This window comes from Trematomus bernacchii, unplaced genomic scaffold, assembly GCF_902827165.1.
Source record: "Trematomus bernacchii unplaced genomic scaffold, fTreBer1.1, whole genome shotgun sequence".
Taxonomy (NCBI): Eukaryota; Metazoa; Chordata; class Actinopteri; order Perciformes; family Nototheniidae; genus Trematomus; species Trematomus bernacchii.
The window spans coordinates 2,038,314-2,061,337 of record NW_022987973.1 but is presented as its reverse complement, the minus strand read 5'-3'; the positions used below and the strand labels follow the sequence as shown (position 1 = coordinate 2,061,337).

The 23,024-nt window shown below is 38.0% G+C and overlaps 3 protein-coding genes across 3 annotated transcripts; 1 reads left to right on the top strand and 2 right to left on the bottom strand.

Annotated features, from left to right (window-relative positions):
• Window positions 1-1,790: 1,790 nt before the first annotated feature.
• LOC117471603 (proline-serine-threonine phosphatase-interacting protein 1-like) lies at window positions 1,791-8,786 on the top strand. Its single transcript, XM_034116719.1, has 15 exons — window positions 1,791-2,004; window positions 2,493-2,593; window positions 3,089-3,163; window positions 3,629-3,663; window positions 3,776-3,882; window positions 4,244-4,306; window positions 4,420-4,512; window positions 4,875-4,920; window positions 5,068-5,147; window positions 5,588-5,686; window positions 6,312-6,408; window positions 6,536-6,632; window positions 6,802-6,890; window positions 7,183-7,301; window positions 7,513-8,786. Exons 1-15 carry the CDS (start codon window positions 1,972-1,974, stop codon window positions 7,642-7,644), a joined length of 1,266 nt encoding a protein of 421 aa, XP_033972610.1. The 5' UTR covers window positions 1,791-1,971; the 3' UTR covers window positions 7,645-8,786.
• A 945-nt stretch (window positions 8,787-9,731) lies between these two features.
• On the bottom strand, window positions 9,732-14,863 carry LOC117471604 (tetraspanin-3-like). Its single transcript, XM_034116720.1, has 7 exons — window positions 14,733-14,863; window positions 13,120-13,311; window positions 12,837-12,911; window positions 12,316-12,417; window positions 11,936-12,088; window positions 11,506-11,589; window positions 9,732-10,843 (listed from the first exon to the last, which is right to left on the bottom strand). Exons 1-7 carry the CDS (start codon window positions 14,793-14,795, stop codon window positions 10,751-10,753), a joined length of 762 nt encoding a protein of 253 aa, XP_033972611.1. The 5' UTR covers window positions 14,796-14,863; the 3' UTR covers window positions 9,732-10,750.
• Window positions 14,864-19,009: 4,146 nt separating this feature from the next.
• Window positions 19,010-20,038, bottom strand: nmbb (neuromedin Bb). The gene is made up of 3 exons (XM_034116721.1): window positions 19,829-20,038; window positions 19,392-19,579; window positions 19,010-19,303 (listed from the first exon to the last, which is right to left on the bottom strand). The coding sequence occupies exons 1-3, from the start codon at window positions 19,992-19,994 to the stop codon at window positions 19,253-19,255; spliced, it is 405 nt and encodes a 134-aa protein (XP_033972612.1). The 5' UTR covers window positions 19,995-20,038; the 3' UTR covers window positions 19,010-19,252.
• Between the last annotated feature and the right edge of the window lie 2,986 nt (window positions 20,039-23,024).

Below are 23,024 nucleotides of genomic sequence, written 5' to 3'. Positions count from 1 at the left end.
ACATACAACACAACAGTGGCTTGAAATGTTTGACATGACATTGTAAAAAATAGAGGATTTATTACTCAGATTGATTAACTATGGACCATTATAGTTCATAATTTCATTTATGTAGCCAACTTTGAGGTTCTGTAAGAATACAATGAATTATAAAAAATGGTTTGTATTATTAAAAGCTGGTACCTTAAAGGTGGGGTAGGTAAGTTTGAGAAACCGGCTCCAGATACACTTTTTGTTATATTCCATGGAATGCTCTTAACATCCCGATAGCAATGAATATCTTAAGTGCTTTGACAAAAAATCCATAAAAAAATGTCACCTGTGGAAGCCGTAGTACTGTAAAAAGCACGCCCAATCATTTTAGACCTCATTGGTCATGTGCGCGTTCGTGTGTGTTGGAGGAAGGGCTCTATAAGGAAGTGGCAGATTTTCTCCGGTTGTGTATTTTCAAATTCTAGCACACTCGAGCTGGTTTCTCTAAAATTACCTACCCCACCTTTAAAGGTCACCTATTATGCAAAATCCACTTTTTCATGTCTTTTATACATCAACATGTGTCCCCTCTGTGTAAAGAGATTCTGAAAGTTTCAGGAAAAAAGATTCGCTCACTTTTTGTCCTGATCCATTTATATAAAAACCTGTCTGAAAATGAGCTGATCAGATTGTGGCCACTTTATGATGTCATAACGATTTTCTTTGGCTTGTGTAACCATTAGCCAATCACCAACAGAGGTAACCCTCCCCCACCACCTTATCACCTGAATCTCCTCCTAGAGCACCATTGTGTTCTTTTTAACCAAATATCTCTCTGAGGGGCGTGGGGAGTGGCTCCTTATTTTCATCTAAAGTAACAGACAGAGAATCAGCACTTTTGAAACAGGGCTGAAACAGAGGGGTTTATGGGATGCTACAATGATCTGTTTGGTGTTTCGAGCCAAACACTTCAGAGACATGTTTTCTATATATCTGAGACCTATAATATATTGATGAAAAACAGTATAATAAGGATCCTTTAAGGATTCTTGCTGCTCTGAGTTTCTATCTTGATGGTGGAAAGTACTTATTGTCAGTCACTTTAGATAAAAGTGTCAGCTAAATGTAATGTTATAACATTTAGGGTGACAATAGCTCAGTTTGTAGAGACTTGGCTTGGGAATCAGGTGTTTGAGTCCCCAAATGGGGAAGTAAGGAAGACGGCCTGGTAACATGGTACCTCTCGGTAAGAGCCAAGATGCCCTTGAGCTTACCACCAGACCCCCATAGTGCTGTATGGTAGCTGCCCACTACTCCTAATACTAGCATGGGTTAAATACATTCTAAATATCACTTAAATATTCAGATTGTATATAAATGTTCATATAATACATGCTTTATACATGCAAGTCTCAAATATGCATATTATGTTAATGTGTATTTGTACAATATTTTATATTGTACAAATTGTGTACAAATTGTATACTAATTTGAATAATACAAAATGAAACATCAACACGAACACTTTAGGTGTCACTGCTAATCTCTCTCTTTCAGCCTTCAGCCATCAGCCCAGTATTACTCACTGTGACTGACACCATACTGTATGAGTGTTAGTGTGGCAATGGCCAAACTACTAATAGAATGCTGCCAACACATTTCAACCACTGACATACTTAAGCAGATGATTTATGCTGCCTATGTTTGACAGACCCTAACATAAACTTGAAAGCAGACATTGAGTCTTCAGCAACTGATAGTGAAAGAGAAGCTGCCTCTCACAGGCTGAGCTGACTGTGGTCAGTGACATCATGGGGCAGAATCTCTTCCTCATTCAAAATGACTCACTGACTCTCAGGACACTCGAAGTCTTAAACACAGTTTGAGTATCCCTCAACCTTCAACAGCATTATTTTAATTGTGAGAGATCAACTCCAGAGAGAATTTGTCTAGAAGAAGTTCACACTGAGGAAATCTACTGTGTTCAGCTCAAGGACGATGCCCCCTTTGCTGTATAAAGATGCGTTCTGGGTAAGTCTATTTGTGTGCTCTTGTGGTTAACTGAACTTGTCCTTGTATAAGTGAAACATCATTTGTATCTTCAGTCAAGCAATATTCTATCTCAAGGTTATCTTGGTTGAAATTCAAATGGCAAGTATACTAAAATTGAATTATACGGTACGCACGTACCTCCAAAACATAACATGTTTACGGTACATTGCCATGCAGACTCCTTCTATATTATCATGTACATAAACTATATTTTAACTTGTACCAGTAGTCCTTAATTAGCCAAATATTTAGAGTTGATACATAAAATGTCTTTGTTGAGTTCTGCTCAAAGGGTCTGTTTCATAAAGTAGGCATGTTGCCATGTCACATAAAACTATTTTTGCCATGTGCTAGTTCTGCATTTTTACCACATAGTGAGTCCAGGATTGACTTAAGGATGTGTTGCAACAGTTGTTGAGCAATGCTGTTCACTGCAGAATTTCCCTAACAATGTCTTCTCCATACAGGGGTCTGATTTCACTTGTCATGCCGGGTATGACACTGTGATCCAAAGGTTACGAGATGGAAGAGAAATGTGCAAAGACATGGAGGAGCTCTTAAAGATGAGGTAGCATTCAGTCTGTATTTCAGCAGCTGAAACCAAAAGGCCTTAACCCTGACCACTTGCCTGTGAAGAATTGAGACCACTGCTGTCTTTTTATTACTACAAGATAACCAACATCCCACTGCTAATTTGTACTACAACAGATTAACATTTGTTGGTTTGTTAGACAACTTTGTGTATTCGTGGTGCAGAAAGAATGTACAGGCCTTTGTATGTGGGACAAAAATATTTAGCACGATATATTAAGTGATAATATTAGTTTTATACAGATAAAAAACCTCAAATCAAAACCAAAACTAACGAAGGATCAGATAACACAAACAACTTTTCCTTGTTGTTAAATGATGATCTTCAGCCTCCAAAGGTTGATAGCATCTATAAGACAAAATACAGTTACTGCTTCTCTTAATTTAGGACAGAACTATTAAAAAAAGTTCAGTTTTACAACTAATGTTAATAACATAAGTAATGATGTGACTGACTGTTGATACTCCACAGGGCACTAGCAGAGGAGAAGTATGGGAAGGACCTGGTGACCATTGCTCGCAAAGCAGGAGGCAACACAGAGATCAGGTAATGGGCTGAATTCAGATTCTGATGGCTATTACAACATTAGTTGATGTACTGTGCACACAGATTGTACACTTGAAATGTTGCAAAAGGGCCACAAATAGTTGTTTTGCAAGAGATTGTGATTGTTTTTTGTAACCGCAAGAAAATGCTGCTTGAAACTGACCTGCAACAGACGCTACAAAAAAGTCAACTCAAGTCATCTTTGACTCATGCTCTTTTAGAGGAAACACACTTTTTGTGTCAAAAAAAGAAACAGGGTGTATGTGTGTGTATGTGTGTATGTGTCACCTACTGCAGCAACCCGCTTCAGTGTACAGTTGGTCAGTATCAGTAGGGAGTTTCCTGTTCTCTATCATGTCAGGTGCCTGTTTTAGAACAGATTAATCTATGAGGTGACAATTAAACAAACTATAAACTACTATATAACTGAAATTATATCTAATCATGAATTTACTTTTTTTCCAGCACCTTGAGAGCATCCTTTGAAATATTAAAAACACGTAAGTTTGTCCAGTCTTCGACAAAGCAAGTCACAAAGTTCAAAATACTGCTGCCATTGTTCCTCTTTGTGTATAAAATTAAATGGATACATTTTGCTGTTTTTGGCTGCAGAAATCGAGAACATCGGTACCTTTCACATCCAACTATCTGATTTATTAAAAGAGGAGGTGAAAAAGATTGAGACATTCAGAGAACGGCAGAAAGAGCAGAGGAAGAAGGTACAGGGAACTTTCTGTTGCTTAACAACTTACTTATTGCACACAAATAAAGAGGTGAGCTTTCATTGGCCAGATAAACGTAATGTGAGGTTTGATAGCCAACTCTGTCCATCTGCAGATTGTATTCTATGGTCAGTTAAACCCCTTTCAAAAAGGTAATACATATTTGCAAAGCTAAGTAATGGCCAAACAATGCATTGAGCAGTAAATGCAAATAAGGATAACACCTACAGGAAGCAACCAGTATTAAGATCATGTTAGAAATAATATTATTTTGTTTTAGATTTCTACTGCATGTTAAGAACAGTGGATATCAAAACTTGAAATTGTTTGATTTTGACACTTCTGTTTCCCCTGGTAGTTTCAAAGCATCATGGAGAAGGTTCAGAAGAAAAAGGTTGCTATATACAAGAGGACCATGGAGGTAAGAAAACAGCCTAAAAGGGCCTAACACACATAGCTATTAGCAGCATTAACAGCAAACAGCACTTCCTGTCCTTTGGGCAACTCTGTGGTTTGTGTTTCTGTCGCTCTCAGTCTAAGAAGACCTACGAAGTGAGATGCAGAGAGGCAGACGAGGCAGAACACGGGGCTGAGAAGATAACCGTTGCATCCAAGAACTCAGAAAAGGTGCATAAACTAAATGAAATATCGTACTATAAAGTAATGTTTCCTGTTGGTAACAAGTCAACATTAGCGGAGGGACTGTTATGCACTTATGCACAGTGACAAAATAAGAGGAACTAAAATACATGTGCTACTTTGACATCCGCCATCTCCTTTAAAGTACATTCAACATAGCGCCAACGTCCCTGACCATCTTTATGTTTATTAAGGAAGTGTGGTGACCATTCCAAAAAGTCCAACATGTCTTGGCTGTTAACCGTTATGATGATGATGATGATGTTTTAATGTGATGAAGTCTCGCAATTTGGGATGATATTGTCACAATGGTCATGCATGCTGCTTCTTTTCTAACAAATGTTTCGCAGGGACGTCAGAGAGCCAAACAATGCAGACAGGCGGCCAAGGAAGCAGGTACAGTATGACTCAGAAACAAGTCAGATCTCTAGAATATCTATTTACAACTGCACACATCTGAATTAGACTGTTTCATTACTTGTTTCTGTACTGCTACTGATTTTATATTTTGTGTTTGTTTCCGTATTAACTAATCTCTCACAGAGAAACTTTACTCAACCAATATTGTTCAGCTAGAGAGTGTTCGCCAGGACTCGGAGGAAACACACAAAAGCACATGTGAGGTATGGACTATTTTCTTACATTACATTACATTTCACTTGTTAGACGCTTTTATCCAAAGCGACTTTGGATAAAAAAAAAACATGACATGCATTGCTGTCTGAATAACCACACAAACTAGACTATTCACAGACGAGGAAACACACTTTCTGGCATAGGGCTAAATATAGAACAAACCCACAACCACGCAGTAACACACTTCATCATACCGAGATTACCGACTTAAGTACTGTTAGCTTTTTCAAGGTGCATTGCAAACAGGTGGCACATATCGATCCCTAATACATTTAGAGGATACTGCAAAGTGTGCAGCAATGCAGCATAAAAACATTTAAGGTGAGGGAAACGAAGAGTAAGAAAATAATCTGACTAAGTTACTGATATGATGAACCTGGAAATGGTCAAGTGGATATACAGTATGTGGTGTGTATATGTCTCTCAGGTGTTCCAGCAGCTGGAAGGAGATCGCATCAGCATGCTCAGGTGTGCTCTCTGGGACCACTGCAATCACTTCTCCATGCAGTGTGTCAAAGATGATGAGGTAAGCTCTTTATTTTTTTTAAATGACCACAGACATGACTTAACCTTCAAGGATCAGCTTAGAGTGAGAGTCTCACTTCAATGCTTGTTTTAGTACAGGCTTGTGTGCAAATTATATATGTCTGGCAAGTTATCCATTTAGCGGCATTAGCATGTTCTTAGTGCACATTATAATAGCTTGCCCACCAAACCTGAATCTTAACCATGAAGTGGTATTGCTCAAGGCTAACATAAACTGGTGAACATGGTGAAAACATTATACCAGCTAAATGTTAACATGTTAGCATATAGATGAGTACAGGCCCAATGTAAGCAGTAAATATGTAAACTCTCTCTTTGAAGCAAGGTCAGAGTGCGGGTTTCTGGCAAAATGTTCACCTACTTCCAAGGTGCATGAAGAAGTGAAAACCTTTCTTTGACACCCTAATGAAAGCCACAAGCTGAAACACATTGGCCTCACAATAACGATGTTTCTGTATATACTACAAACCTTGCAGAAGGGGTTTCACTTCTTTAAGAGAGCAAACGGCACAAAATGCCATCCATCGATGAATGATTTAGCAAAAGCATCTTTTGTACAAGCCAAGTTTCTTCCTCCATTATTTTTGTTCTCGTTTTAAAATCAGTTTTACGAGGAGGTGAGGAAGCTACTGGAGTCGTGCGACATCACCACAGACAACAACTACTTCATAGGGATGAGAAGCACCGGAACGCGGCCTCCAGGTAAGAGGCCACAACACTTTTAGATTGTTCTTCCCTTTCGGAGGAACCGACAAACTCAGGGAGAGAAGTGAAAAAGAATGCCATTACAAATTCACTTAAATGAGCAACTTCTCTTTTCCTTGAACAGAGCCCATATTGTTTGAAAGCTACTACCAGACACAGAAGTCAGGAGACAGCAATGGCCAAGCTCACTTCGCAGGAGGAGAAGAAGACATGATGATGAGGTCTGACAATATCCCCATTTGAGCTAGCATTGTTACTGGTATAAAGCATGAATACTTCCAGGTTGTGGCAGAAAGAACATGCTGTCTTCATCTTTACTCAACCTTAACCCTTTCTATAAACCCATTTGTGTCTTTATCCTTAATATCTCCCCTCACCTCAATCCCTCAGGTGCTCTGATCCTCTGCTCGGGAGTTCTGTGAACATCAGGTTCGACAATCTTGAAAACCCACATTCAGCACCGGCACCTTTCGGTGGGGGTAAGTACTGAATTCACTTGTTATATCTATCTCGCACCATGAGTAAAGAAGATTTTAGCCAACTTGTGCTCTTATAGTGGAATATAGATACATATGAAATAAAATGTGAAAAAGTATGAAAGGCATGAAAACATTTCCCTTTCCTTCGTCGTATTGAACCTATTGCATGTGCTTTCAAAGCGCTATACACTCTATGGATGCAGAGAATGCAATGTATTGTTTATGTCAAGTTTTAATACCTAAATAAGTAATGCATTTAATTTGCTATTGCTTTCTTTCCCTCTGACTTCAGCTGTGGAATCAGACGGAGGATATGCAGAGCTGCCAGGCCTCCTGGGTGCAGCATCGTTGCCAACAGTCCCAGCTGATGACGACACATGCTACATTGCGCTTCATGAATATGTAGCAAAGGTGATTACTATAAACACAATATAAATGTTATTTACAATGCTTAGCCGTAGCTTGACATGAAACCAAAACTGTCAATAGCAGAGTAACATTACTTTGATTGGACAATATGCTAAAAAGATGTAGGTATTAAGGTATGAGAATTCATAGCTCTATGCTTGATGGTGTCATCCTTTTTAACTATTTGTCATCTTTGTCTATATTCATCGATCAGGAAGAGGATGAATTGTCTGTCAGTAGAGGGGAACTGATCCGAGTGTTGGAACAAGGAGAAGATGGCTGGTGGACAGCAGAGAAGAACGGGAAGACTGGACTGGTGCCAGGAAACTATCTGGGCAAAAGCTGAACCCAAAACACACAAACAAACAAACACAAACAAGAGCATGCAGCCAAACACACACAGGTCAATTACAACCAAACATACAGTGTCACAGCAAAACACTTTTGCAACGTCAAAAAGCATGAAAATAGACACAACAACAGACACACACCGACACACATACAAAGCTTCCTAAATTAGCACCGATGTCCAAAATACTGTTCTTGTCACTTGCTGAACATTAACTTAACACCTATACTGTAGCATCATTTTGTAGGTAGTAGACCGCAATCCCTTGCTCAGCTCTGAAGATGTCTTGACTGATGAGTGTAACTATTATTTATTTAAGATTAGGATCTTTATTTAAGATCCCTTATTAACCGAAGGGATTTGTAAACATAAGAGTATACAACATTGTAACCATGATACCTCATGTGCTGTTGATCCAGGTCTTTATGCTCTCCAATACTGTGCACAGTGCGTGTCATAAAATCAGGTGTTGCAATCTTGTATGAAACCTTTTTAGCTTCGAAAGACATTGCTCTGTGTCATATTTTCAACGTGAGTCTGAAGCACAAACAACAACTAGTTGCCAAAAGGAAAAAAACTATTATTGTGCCAATGCGAACCAAACTCTAACATGCAATAAGACCATTGTTTTATATTCTTGGATCAACAATCTGAGCTGCGGTCATTTTCAAATTATGTAAATAAAGATCAATTAAAGGTGGGGTAGGTCATTTTGGAGAAACCAGCTCGAGTGCGCTCGAATTTGAAAATACACAGCCGGAAAAAATCTCCCACTTCCTTACAGAGCCCCTCCTCCAACACACACGAACGCGCACATGACCAATGAGGGCACGAGATAAATTTGTGCACAGATGGAAGGCTGACAGGCAGGTAGGCCATCCAGTTACTTTAGCCGGGCCGGCTAAAATGATTGGTCATGCTTTTTACAGTAGGCTACTACGGCTTCCACAGATGACAATTTTTAATGGATTTTTTGTCAAAGCACTTAAAATATTCATTGCTATCGGGATGTTAAGAGCATTCCATGGAATATAACAAAAAGTGTATCTCGAGCCGGTTTCTCAAACTTACCTACCCCACCTTTAATTTCATATTTCTATTTGATGCATGTGAATTACAAATAAATGACGTCAAGTGCATATTGTGGTCTATGGCGTTAATAGAAGAAAAAAGTGGTGGGCCAACAACAACAACTTGGACGGGTGCAAAACATGAAGATGAAACACTTTGACAGAATGCACAACATCACATTTACATTTACAGATAAACACAGGTGATAATCCGACTGAGCACCTACCTGTTCTCCTCACTCTGTCCATTTGGGTAGTGGTCATCGTCATCCGCAAAGAAGCCTGAAAGCCTCATGGCCATGTTGCTAGCTCTTATCTGACAAGCTTGCACTTAACATTAGGGATTCCTCCTGGAAAACGTATCTTTCTTAATAATATTATTACCGGGATATAAGGCTTCCAGTGTGTGCCTTAAATTAAAAGACATTCCACATGGTTCACCACAGTTCCTCAACTTTTTTACATGAAATACAACTTCTGCTAAGCCTACATATCGATGAAAACAACAGTAGTTTGCAAACAGCCAATCAAAATCGCAGTAGGGCAAAAGGAAATCAAGAAGACCCACCTGGCTTCAAATTATGCCACCCGCTTTTCTTTTGCGCATGCGTATTGTTGATTTCCAATTTGTATTTGTGTTATATGTCAAGCTTTATCCAGATATTTGTACTGTCTAAATTGCTCAGTAGCCTGCCACTAAAACATAATTGTTTGCAGCCAGCAGATGGGGCTGTGCACCTTGTTTGGTTTTATCTCTCTGGGTCTAAATGTGGTATTCTTTCAATGTGTTTTGCTTTGTGTTTTAAAGATATGGAAAGTACTTTGAGGGTTACAGTGCTGTAATTATTGAAAACTTGTTTCACATCTGTAACGTAACCTTCAAAGCTTTTGTCAAAACATAGGCTATATGTGACTGTTGAATTATCAAATCATTACCTGTGGTTATGGTTTAAATGGCAATATATTCACTTCAATGTTAAACCATGGGTATGGAATGATGACAATTAAACAGTCAAGTTGAAATGTATGAGTTTATTTGTCCCTGGCTCGTCCAGCCTCCAGTATTTACACAATTTGTATGATGATTGTTCTGCGACACTAGCTAGATATTAAGCCAAGGGGTCAACTTATTAACCGCTCAAAAATATTTAAAAGGTGCACAATACACAAATGTAGAAGATAAATGTGTCATAATTCTTTGTAGCAGGTTTATGTCTAACAAACTAAAAAGAAGGAATTATCTGTAACAATCTATTCATACAGTCATCAGGTAACACCGAAAATACTCCTACTAATAGCACTGGAGAAAAAAAGGTTAATTCACAATTCATGTATTCGCAATGCCTCGTGATTGAAGTCTTATTCAGAAAATATTCAATACATCAAAACAGAAAGTACATTGTTAATAAACTGAATATTTGTGAATACTAACGCAGAACTGCTCTTCAAACAACATTTTAAGATTGAGATAAAACACTGTCTGATGCCATGGTAAAAAACAAACATTTTCCAACTTCACAAAGTCTGGTCAAACTAAATTCTTAGGAAAGGTGTACATTATATTTTTAGCATAGATTTTCCAATTACTATTATGAGATGTATGTAGTGCTCCAGCACACAATGAAATAATTCCATACAATCCCACACTGAGTGAAATAAACAAATGTGCTCAAATTTACTTACATCATTTTCAATGGGGATAAGCCCACATTTTTTCAAGCCACAACTAAAAATGAAACTAAATCTGCAACAACATCAATTGTGTCAATTAGCCATATAAAACTCTGGCTTATGTAGTCAGTATTAGTAAGGAGAGAAAAAATAACATTTAAAGTAACAGTAACATACAAAGCATGTCGATAAATAATTGGATTCCCCTTGAAGTGCCACACCCACCCAAACCACATCATCAGTGTTGGCTACTTTATCATGAATTGTGCGAAGTGTGTGTATGAGCTTAAACTACTACAGCTAAAATCTACTGTGGACATGTCCGGTGATGCTCCTGTTGATTTATTGAGTGCGTGGTTGGCTCATGCATAGCTGTTGGTGGTGACCAGCAGCTCGTACGCTGGGTCATGACTCCTCCTGCACAGCACCACGCAGGCACAGAGCATGCCCAGCATCTGCAGGCAGACGGCAAGAAAACAAGAGAAAATATGTTAGTTTGAATCCTTATGCCCTCCAACATGACAGGAAAATAATTCAGAAATGTAAAAAAAAAACTAATGATCAGCTATTCACACAGTGAAATCACACAGCGTAAGCAAATAATGTGAAAAACAATAATCCATGCGCACATACAGCATGCATGTTGTGCTTTAATGAGTATGTTTGAGTGTAATATTAAGTGATCGGCCATGCTGTTTTAGTTTCCTGGTCAGCAGTGACCATGCTGAGCTGTTGAACATAGTCAATATCCTTTGACTCAATTAGGTCAGGGCTACTGTAAGCTCAGTTTGTGCTGATAGAGATAACTTCGGAGTTAATTATGCGGCCAATACATAATTTAATTTAAATACAATCATAGAATAAGATGTGTATGTGTTTTCTTTTGCAGGGAGGTAGGTGTTTGTTGAGAATGAATTACCGTAACAGCGAAGTACACATACTGGCTTTGGTCTTTACTTACTCTAGGATTACCATCACATTTCCCCCACAAGCAACATACGCAACATCAGCTATCAGACAATGGTACAAGTTCATACATATTTGGTTATGTATTTCAATGTTCACCTTTGTATTCACCTTAAAATAAGGGATTTCAGGTGACTCTTGTCCTGCTTACCTGTATAGATGCGAAAGTGAGTGAAGCCCATATGACATACATCATGATCTCCTTTAACTTCTTCACAACGAGAGCTTCACAACCCTGCGGCAGAAAATAAATGATATTAAAAGACTGCATAAAGTGCATAGCAATATTTCTTACAACAAAAAAGTACTAGGCAATAATGTCAATACCTTTTATGTTTCAGCCACAGAAGAAAATACCCATTATTCATTAAATTGTGCTGGAAATAAATCTAATGTTTCTTTCGCATTTACAAATGTTAAATCTGGCCTCACCACAACCTCTGCTGCTGGCGCTAGGTTGAGCAGCATGGAGGTATACTCCAGGAAAAATAAGGAAATCCCATTTTGACTAGAGAGAATCTTTAAGGTGTGTTTTGTGGTTTTAGCTAGTAAAGCCCTGAACTTAAGCCCCTAATTCGTACCTCTTGGTAGAGATCTGCTGGTCGAGTGAGAGTGCCAGTACAGTTAGTGATGCTGGGCAGACAGCAGCTGACCGGGACGCTGTTGTTCTTAGATTCTTTAAACCAGTGTGTGTTCCTCCAGTCAGAGTAGTTATGAATGCCGCAGCAGTGAAGCTAACAGGAGAATAGAGAAGAATAAAGGGGGGATAAAACAGTCAGGAGTTGATTAGGAACACTCATTTATTTCACGTTCTGAAACATGCAAACATCAAAACATACACGCTTAAAAATGCATAAAATTACAATCTTATTCAGCTCAAATTAGTCAATATGTCAAAATGACCGTTATCATTTGAATTTGTATCTGACTTTTTTTTTTCACAACAGGCTTTTCTTCTCACCTGCCTCTGCACATAGTCAATAGCACGGCTGGGAGCATCAGTGTTGGTGCCGTTGTATTCGTTGTAAACCTTCTGGATGGAGTGATTGACCTGATTTTCAACCTGAAACAGAGGCACAGCAGTGGTTACTGCCCCTGCTCAGTGACTGCAATTTCCCTTTGTTTTCTCCAAGGCACAGTTTGTCACATTAATATAAAACTAATTTAAAATGTAGGCCCTAAGGCAACACTATTAACCGAAGGGATTTGTAAACATGAGAGCGGCGAAACATTAATTAAGCCTAGAAAATCTGGTTTGTTAACAAAAACAAGATGTAACAATATTGAGTTTTGCTTAATGTTTCCATCTATATTTATCTCATCTCTCACTGGGGACAAGTAGCAGACACACAACATACAATATCAATATAAAGTATAGAGGTAAATTCTGAACTTTAACAACATCTGAAGTGCTGCAAACAGAAAAACACTTTTATTTCAATTGAATAAAATACTTCTGTTTTCCAACGAGACAGTGTTTACCTTCGCCCTGTATATGTAGCCAAGCACCACCACCACACACTCTGTTACAAATACCAGCAGGAGAATGGCAGCAAACTGAAATGACAATAAAGACACATAGTTAGGAGTTTCATTAGGAAGGTGAATCAGAAGTCAAATGAATATTTGACATTGCTTTTAGGGCGATTATACCAAAAAAACAATCTAAAATCGTAACTTTTTTGTATTCGATAGGTTGATTGTGTATTTTCCCCCGGCACTCAGTATATTTTAAGGGGTGCAGTTCAAAGCAGTGAACACTCACAGTTGCCAGACCACAGGAGCTTTCACGTATTGTTGCGCAGCAGCCAATCAAGCCGATGATGAAGAGCAGAGTCCCGACGGCTATTATTATGATAGCAGGAATCAAAGTGTACACATCTTCAAAGAAGTGGTCATAGTCGTCATATGTGATGAACACATAGGCTCCAATGTAGCACAAAATACCGGCTGCAGCCTGCAGAGAGAAACAGAGACACGGTGAGAGGAATAAGTACTTCAAAATCTAGCTTCTCCTTTTTTATCTGAGTCCCCCCATTTTTCTTATTTTGTTCTATGGGTCTCACATGACAATTGGATTTGATTGTTTGACTATATATATTTGTATTCAGAATTTGTTTGTGATTGTTTGTTTTTCTTTCATTATAAGACAACACTGCATTAGCTAGTGTATCATAGTGTATTTTGTTGGATGCTTGAACCAGATCCAAGACACTGGTACCATCCTACATCTAAGACATGGATACACTATACAAACCAGCCTGTCAACTATGCTCCACATTATCATTAGGACAGCCGAAACTCTACACATCTTCAGAATCAGAAACCAGAATCAGAGTTTATTACCAAGTAATACACATACGAGGAATTTGTCTTGGTGTTGTTGGTGCATACATAAACATACATGCATAAAAATGAAACAGATCTATTGCAGACTGAAAATGAATCTGCTCAGACTGCACCTGGGCCCTTTAGCTATCTCCTATTGTGTAGCAATTGAAGCAGTTCAGCATGTTTGCAGAAGTTTATGTATTTAAGTTGATGCATTGTATATTTTTTAGGTTGTACGCACATGGAGGAATTCTTTCTTTGTACGTAGCTTTGGACAAAAGCTCAAATAATGTTAAAGTATTGTTGTAAAGTGTTGGATTTTGAACAACATCTCTTGCTTAGATTCAAAAACTTGCATTGTAAACATGGTACAGCCTTTTGTTTTTGCAATGCTGTATGTAACTATGGTCATTGCATTAAAGCTAATTTCAAGACAATGAGAGTAAGGTATAAAAGGCAGGTGATAACAAAAACTCCTTAAATTGCATATTATGCAATATTTCTTATAAACTACTATTTATATAGTGAAGAATAAGAACAGCAAACACATACAAAACATGTAAAGAGACTGGTGCAATGTGGCCTGGGCCGCTTGTTGATTATGTATTCCTCCTGGGAGATAGTTTAACGTGTTCCTTTTTAAAATATATATCACACCTTTTTTTTACACCTCCATTTATCCTTCCCGTTTTCAACATTGACGCATATCTTAATCCAACTCTGGATATAAAACTACATATTGCAATCAATATCTCAGACAGCAGATTAACTCTCTGCTGCATCACGTCATAGCTTCAATTTGTGGGCGGCAGCTACCGACACACTGTGTAGCTATCTACTGCACAAAACCCTCTCCAATTAGAGCCCCTCACAGAAAATGCTAGTGACACTTTTTCCGTGGATATTTTGGCTCAAAAAGCAGCTGGACTGACGCTAAACTGTACACTGCAGCGCATCTCTGGCGCAGTTTGCTAGCTCGCTAATGCTCTCCATCCATGGCCTCACTGAGGATGCTGCACTTTGTTCAAACATCCATCATTTTCTTACCCAAAATATGAGATTAAGAAAAACCAAGACGGTTTTGGATGACGTAATTCCACACTGCCCCATGGTAACTTGAGCTTTAAAAAAAACTAACTATAAAAAATATATTTAGTGATGCACCTGCACCTTTGCTGTTATATTAATAAAATGGCTTCGATGGTCCTGCCCCACTTTACAGATTATTTCCTGCTCGACCAATGAAATAGTCGCAAAGACAAAAAGGTCACATGGTCTGATGACATCACCATTCAAAACAAAGTGTGATGGAGGACATTTGAACATTATTTAACATTTAGCATTATACATTACATTCATTGTGAATAGTGCAGCTTGTGTTTTTAAAGGTCATTAGTATTTTAGTGTGTGTTTATGTACAACAGAAGTCCAAGGCATATCAGTGCTTTATGCTTTTCTACACATCCACCATTAAGTTATGCTGTAGGCTACAACATAAAATAAGTTTAACATATACTAAATTGTTCCCAAATGGGATTGTTGTAGTATAGTTAATCACATACAAGGCCATCAAGACCTTAGAGTGGTACAGAAAATATGCATTAAACAAATAGTTAATATGACACATTAATATTTACTTTAGCTTTACTGGTTCACCACAGAATATTATTATTATTTTATTTGTTTAAGTTGCTTGATTATATGCGGTGCTATCACCCTTATTCAGTGTTTTCTGTCATATCTATGAGTTTAGTGTTGTTGTTTTCCACAGTTAACTTGGTCTAAGAAGAGTTGCAGCTTTTGCTGAGGCTGGTTCATGGTTTGTTTGAAATTTGATTATTTACAGCATAATTTCACCCCCTCACAACACACACCTATTAAGGACACAGACAGGCAGCATCAGATAAGACATAATGTTCTTTACCAGAGGGTGGCAGTGTAGCATCGCTCGTTTTCACTGGCATGCAATGTGTAAGAGGATGATGTATCAAGTGTGGTCAGTTGGTAAAAGCACATAACCATCACGTTAATTAAAAACAGAAATAGTAATAATATGGCATTGCATTGCAACCACACAAAAATGAAAGAATGTAAGGGGCACATTTGACCCTGCTTTCTATAGTTAACTCTATGGGACCTGTGTCTCTCGTATGAGGTTGTGATAAATTGCTCAATTGAAAATTAGCACCTTTGGGGCAGTCAATAAATAATGATTTGAACTGGTGCCCAAAGCTTTGGTTTTTATTGAGTCAAAGCTTGCAACCTTTGTCACTGTCAGCTTTTGCTGTTAAGCCCGAGCACCTCAAGTAAATGCTAAAGCTACAACGTTGACACAACATACATCCACTCTCTGAATTATGCATCAATTTCACCTGTTGGCTATACATCAAGTCATTATTAAAACATAGTATTAGTAAACAAAGAAACAAGCACATATGCAGGGAAACAAAGGCAGGATAGAAACAGTTTCAAAGGATTAGACGACTTTGAGTCATATATACAAAATGAACCACTGATGGTTAATGTTGTGACAAAGTATGGCTACATCTACCCAAATAACAAAAGGGCTTGGTTGTTTTTACACATTTATCTTATCTTTTACATGTCAAAACATGACACTTATTTGAATATAATTTGCATTGACAGGATATACTTGAATGATAAACAGAGGGATGTCCTACTGTCTGTTCTGCTGTTCTCAAATTAAAATGCCCTCACAGGACATATGAACCACATTTACAAGCAATGCTTTGATTAATGAAAGACAAGACATGTCCAAGAAACCCCTTGTAAAAACAAATCATTGTAAATCATGCTATATGATTTATTTCATTTTTTTCTTTTGGGGGGGGAGGGTTCCAGATCTCTGTCCAGGGCGCTCTGTAGTAAATGTGTCACACGGGAGCAGTTCATGATAACAGACCATTATTTGGAGGATATTGCAGCTATCGCCAAAATGCCAGATGGCCAATTCAAGATGAGGAAATAAGCTGTCCAGTGTCATCGTCGCTGTGGGTTCTTTTCATTGAGCACCAGCATTGATAATACTGATTCCCACAAGATAAATATTACCTTAAAATGAATGAAAGTGTCCTCTTGAATGATCAGCTGTTTATATTGTTGATGGATACAAGTCAATGTTTAGTGAAATGTTTTTTACAAGAACTTTCTCTTGGAATTCTCAACTCACTGCCTCAAAAAGTCCTTCTACTCTTCTTATCTTTATCCACCAATGTCTTACCGATACAGATTTATTTATAGGGAATAAATGAAAATGATTCATTCCTACCAAAAAGAAAAAAACTAAAGAATATGCAGGAATAACATTTCATTTTCCTGGTATTTAAAATTAAATGTTTACCTTTGCCAAGCATCACCATGCCTGTGAATTGTAAAATGCATATATTGTGTAGGTCGACAGAAAGAGGGATTACAGGATAAATCTAAGCGTCTTAAAAGAACAGAGCGTTTATTTGCGCAATAGGGAACATTCAAGGTAAACAGAAAGCACAGAGCTGCTGAATTGAATCGCTCATTTCCCCAGGAGTGAAGAAGCGTACGTCAAGGGAGATCTGTGACACAGTCAAAGTGTGAGAAGTCATCATCATCCTCAACCATTTACACTCTGCAACATGTTTGGATCTGCAATTTTAAGTCATAAGAGGATAGTTGTATTCACTAATTCACACACACACCCACAAACTAATTATTGTATCAACACATATGCAACAGATTATCATGCAGCTGCCTGACATTTCAAGTTAATTAATTAAAGACATGATTGCATTTGAAGATGACATTTCTTTCAGTACTCAAATACGTAGTACATCTTGTGTATGTGATAGCAGTACAAATAATAATCTATGTCAGTGTGATCCTTAACTTTTGCTTTTTTAAAGTATTTTCATTGCAAAGATCAAGGAAAAGATTAAACTCATTATCAAAAAAGAACATTTTGACCAAAAGTAACACCAAAGACCATGCTGGAGAGTTTCCCTCTCCTCATCAAAGCTTTGGAGGCAAGTTTAAGTGCTTTTTCTTTTCTGGGAACACAATTTTCTAGCATATTAAACTATTTGTGTACAATATTCTGCGACCAAAAGTTGCTGCAATTCAACGTTTTTAAGTGGCGAAATAACAGTATCGTAAGATGTGTATTTATAAAGAAAAAAAACTTTTCTTCTCCACTGACTCCGATTCAAAGTGAAAAACTCTGCACAAAGCCTTAAATTACATATTTGGTGAGGTGCAAGATTGAGAGCGAACTTTAGAAATACCAACATTGAAATCAACTATGGTGATTTTGGGTGACTGTGCTGAACTCAGTTAATGATATTCAAAAGTTGTAATCAACAAAAGTGTTGGACACATTTTAGAAGCTCCTAGAGCAATGCAATACTGTTCAACAGTACCAGTTCTCCAAGATGACTAAGTTAAATCAATGCCTTGAAGGTTTGTCCAGAAATGCAACAGTTTAACCTCCATGAGGGATGGATTGGTTGTTGTTTTATTAAAAATGTTATTATACATAAAACTGTAGTCTACATAATAAACTGGCAATTGAGTAATTTATAGGGCCAAATATGTTGAGTTATAGAAATCAAGACTATAAAACTCAGTACTCTCTGTTTGTGTGTCCGCCCACCACTCACTACTCTGAACAAAGAACATATTCCTCATCTTGAAGCTGACGTAAAGCATCAGACAACGCATTGTGGGAGAGATATTAAAAAAGCCTATACCAGAATGAACAATGGATCAGCCGAAGGCAAGGACTGGTCCATCTCGCCTCACCACTATTGATCGAGAGAACAGATCATCCCTTTATGCAAAGGACAGGAGAGGTACAAAAGATGATATCGATTCCATGTATTCAGGAATCTAAAAAAATGATATAAGCTGCCTACATTTGTATTTATGTAAGTGTTATTTTGTGTTAAAACCGATCTTACTCATGCTGAACAATGAGTTGTTGTTGGGCCTATAAATAAGGGATGTGAAGGTCGCATGTACCAGAAAAAAAGAAGCTGGAAAACTCCATTTAAAAGTTTTAACAGTCATTTTAACAGTGTTCTGGTATTTTTTAACCCATTAAATATAATTTGTAATGTTTTTGTTCAGCCCTTAATGAGATACAAGCTCTCATTGAAGAGGCTTTTAGACCATGGATATATCCCATAACATATTTTCTATAATGTTCATTGTTGATCACCAATATTTCAATAAACAAATAGCAGAAACCCAGTGCCATAATGAAGTAATGATGTGCTTATAGGATTTCAGTGAATCAAACCTGATTCTGCAGCAGATCAAACTCAGAGCAGTGCAAATAATTATTTTATTTAATATAAATACTTTTAAGACAAGACAATGTCAAATATCATCATCAAAATAAATGGAAAAAAACCTTTACGTGCATTTCAGATGGCACACGAACAGTATGACAGTAACAGGTAATTACAATCATGATGAGCAAGAGACAGTAAACTGTGTCTAATGTATTTATTTTAACCCATGAGGCCAGGTGACCTCGGATCCGTGTTCATGCGAGCCTGACATCCTCTGTATCACTTTCTGCTTTGGATGTAGCTTTCTATAATCTTCATCAACACGTCCTCCTGAAACAGAGAACACGAGGAACAGTTTTAATTCAGATTCTTAGTCATTTTGTGCGCCAGAAAACGTCTGGTAAGTAGTGGTGCTCACCGGATCTTTCGTGCTTCTCTCTTTTGTATCCACCTGTTCTTGCACCGCCACCCGCAGGAACTGGTGGAAAAGCTCCGTGAGGGTGCTCTGCTCAGCGGGCAGAGAGACTTCCAGAGCATCAACCCCCTGCCTCTCCACTGAGGGCAGCAGGGGGGGATCCATCACGCTCTTCTTCCCCATGAAATGACCTGTCAAATCAAAGAAGACGCTCGTTAACATAGAATTAATCAAAATAATTAAGAATTAAAATAAGTCAGACTTGGCGAGGTGGAAATCCTTTAGGGACAAAATGAACATTGTTAGAGCAAAAATAATGTGATCATGTTAAAAGATGTAACGTATTGCACATGGAAAATATGTTAAAATGCATACATTTAATGTATTTCTATACACAAATGACTGATTGGTCAATAGTTGTTATAGATGATGATTCTTACCTGTAGCCCAAAGATTCCCTCTTGGATTCACTTTGATTTTAGCAACTTTATTCCTTAGCTCAGTCAGGTCGAAACTGACAGCGACGGTAAAAGTCATGAAAGAAAAGAAAACGAGATAAGCAAATAAGCCACACTGGCAAACATTATTCAGAGTAAACCCTCTCATCTCAGCGCGAAGTGGCGAACTGTTCTCTAGGGCACAAATGTCAAAGTGTGTCCTGTTGGTGTGGATTGCTCAGACGCTTCCTGCTTTTATAGGCTCTCCTGTGCGGGGTGGGCTGTGTTTATGTTGCGTACTTTTCATTGAGCCAGCTGCATTAATCGAAATGTACTAGTCATTGTCAGGATCTCGTTGGACCGCGCCTCTGGCTGTGCGTATTTTACGCACCACACCATTTGTCTTTAACCCGGGGCAGATGCAAATGTTGGCTGAAAAACAGTCTTCTCAGCTACCTAATTACACAGGCAGAAATATATCAGTGCTGAAACTCTCAGTGGAGATGATTCATTGAGATTTAACTTGACTTTCCTCTGTTAAAGGTTTGCAGGTTGCAGTTTTGGTTGATATGACTTCACTATCAGTATATTTGAAATGTTTTCAAATAGATACATCAGACTATTACAATGCATTCAAGCCATTAAAAAATCTGCCACAACACACACTTTATTGTCACCTTTAATAAGACAAGGCAAGTTTATTTATACAGCACATTTTTAACACCAAGGCAATTCCAAGTGCTTTAAAAAACAATAATACAGATAAATAGATCAATAAAGTTACATTTAAATACACTAAAAGCCCAAATATAACAAATAACATTTTTAAAATATAGAATAAAGTTTAAAAAATGTGCAGTGTAAGATATGAATAAAAGTTTCATACACACTGATATCATTTCACAGAGGTTGGGTGATGTTGGTGTAAATTATGTGGATCCACACAATGTCAGAGATGACAACCAATGCTTCCCTGTAGCAACACATATAGTAATTTTCCACACAGGTCCCTCAAACCCCCCACGCTCTAAGGGCCGGCCCTGGCCCCTAACAATAAGCAACATGACATTTGGCCAGTTGCAGCATGCTGCTGTGATCACCATCAGTCCTCTGAGGACAGAGAACCTGCTGATTCTCACGGCTAATTTAGAGCTGATCAGACAGACAGCCTCTTCGTCACTTCGGGGTGCTAAAGTTGCAAGTTTAGTGGAAAGGCTGCAGTTTGCATCTTGCTCTTTACCTGACCTTTGGCATTCACACACACTTGCAGCTGAATGTCAGTCTAATTAGTAGACTCTGACCATCACTTTTACTAAATTCACAAATCAGATCAACAGAGACAGCCATGGTTCTTTCAACACTGTATTTTCATTAAAGAGGTGATATTTGCCTCTCAAACTCAAAACATTTGATTCATCAAGGCACCAATTATTTATAGGGTTACCTTGTGTTGCTTTGTTAATTTATTCAAATGAAAAGTTGACAGAAGTTCATGCTCACTCCACATCTGACTCTGCACCAATAACAGAAGTCGTTTTATAAATGAAACTGCTTTGATCTGGTCAGTTTTTAACGTGTGATTTTCTCATATCCACTTGTGACCACTGAAGCATATAAACTGCTTAACATAACAGTCATTTCAAAAAAGGCCCTACTAACAATCACCAGGGTCAAGGTCTTTGAGGTGTAACGAAACATTGACCAAATGCAATTTCAGTCAGAGTTCAATCTGGAAGGAGATTCATGTGGATTATGATTAATTATGTTGATCCATACTGTATAACTTCATGGCTGGGTTGAAGAGCCTCAGCTGATTTCACCTTAAGTGGGTTCAATATATGAACAAAATGAACTGCCACAAGGTCAATACTCGATGCGTGTCTGAACTAATGATAAATTGAGTCCACTTAAAAAGAGCCAGTGCGTAAACACCACTCCAGTGACCTTTAAATAAAACATTAAACAAGTCAATACACCATTTCATTTGCAGGAAAATTGGTGAGCAAGATTTTTTTTTCTGACAGCTGTTAAAATTCACTCAGAGGATGCTAGTGGTTTCATATTTGGATTTGTGAATGAAAAACTCAGTATAAAATCCAGTTCTCTAGGAATCAGTGTCCAACATTAAATAGGATTATACAGTATGTCTTTCAAATACATTTCCAGAAGAAATTGCTTTTTATTCCCTAAAATAAATACTTGATATAGAACACACCTGCTTTTACTATAATTACTGTGATGGAAACTTCTGAAGCAATGGAGACGAAACTCAGAGAGACATGGGGAGAGATGGAACTTTGGATAATACATTAAAGAGTATTGTTGTTAAGTCTGATTGCTGGACGATAAAGGATATTAACATTATCTGTGATAATAGTAGAAATACCTTATTATTCAATACCTTATCATCTGAAAATATTTAATTTTAAATTTTTCTGATCTACCAAAAATATATTTATCACCACTATTTGACATGTCTGGTCATTAAAAATATAAAAACAATCATTAATTGTTCATCTGTAAACATCTGGTCATTCAATTCAAAGTTCATCTTTGTACGAGAGCTGGAAGAACATGTCCGTCAGTCTTTTTGACTTGTTTCCTCCTCCCTTTATGACACCGTTCTGAGTGTCTGTGTGTTAAGGCATCCTGATACTGTAGATTAGCACTGAGGTGATTGACTCAAACTCTTCTTCATCAAAGCTCAAGTCATATTTCAACCCCCCCATATTGTTCTGCTTTTGTGTGGCCCATTCAATGAGCACTGCATTAATCCTCCAGTGAATCAGAGGCTAATCTGCCTGCATTCCTCACGCTATCCGTGATAGGAGAGGTTGGGAAGACATCAAACTGCTCCAAGAAACATGGAACCTTGTATTATAGAAGCCTCTGAAGCCCTCGCTCGTCCTGCAGGGTTGTCTGCTTGAGCCCACCGAACAGAAAGGTGAAGAGAAGAGTCCCCTCTCATCAGAAAGGTGAAGAGAAGAATCCCCTCTCATCAGAAAGGTGAAGAGAAGAATCCCCTCTCATCACAAAGGTGAAGAGAAAAATCCCCTCTCATCACAAAGGTGAAGAGAAGAATCCCCTCTCATCTCGCCCTTGTGCTTCCTTGCAGGGGGCTGGGGGGGTGAAGGTTTGTGTTAGTCATTTAACATGCAAGAATCATATACTCATCAGTCCATAGCAGAGAAATGCTATT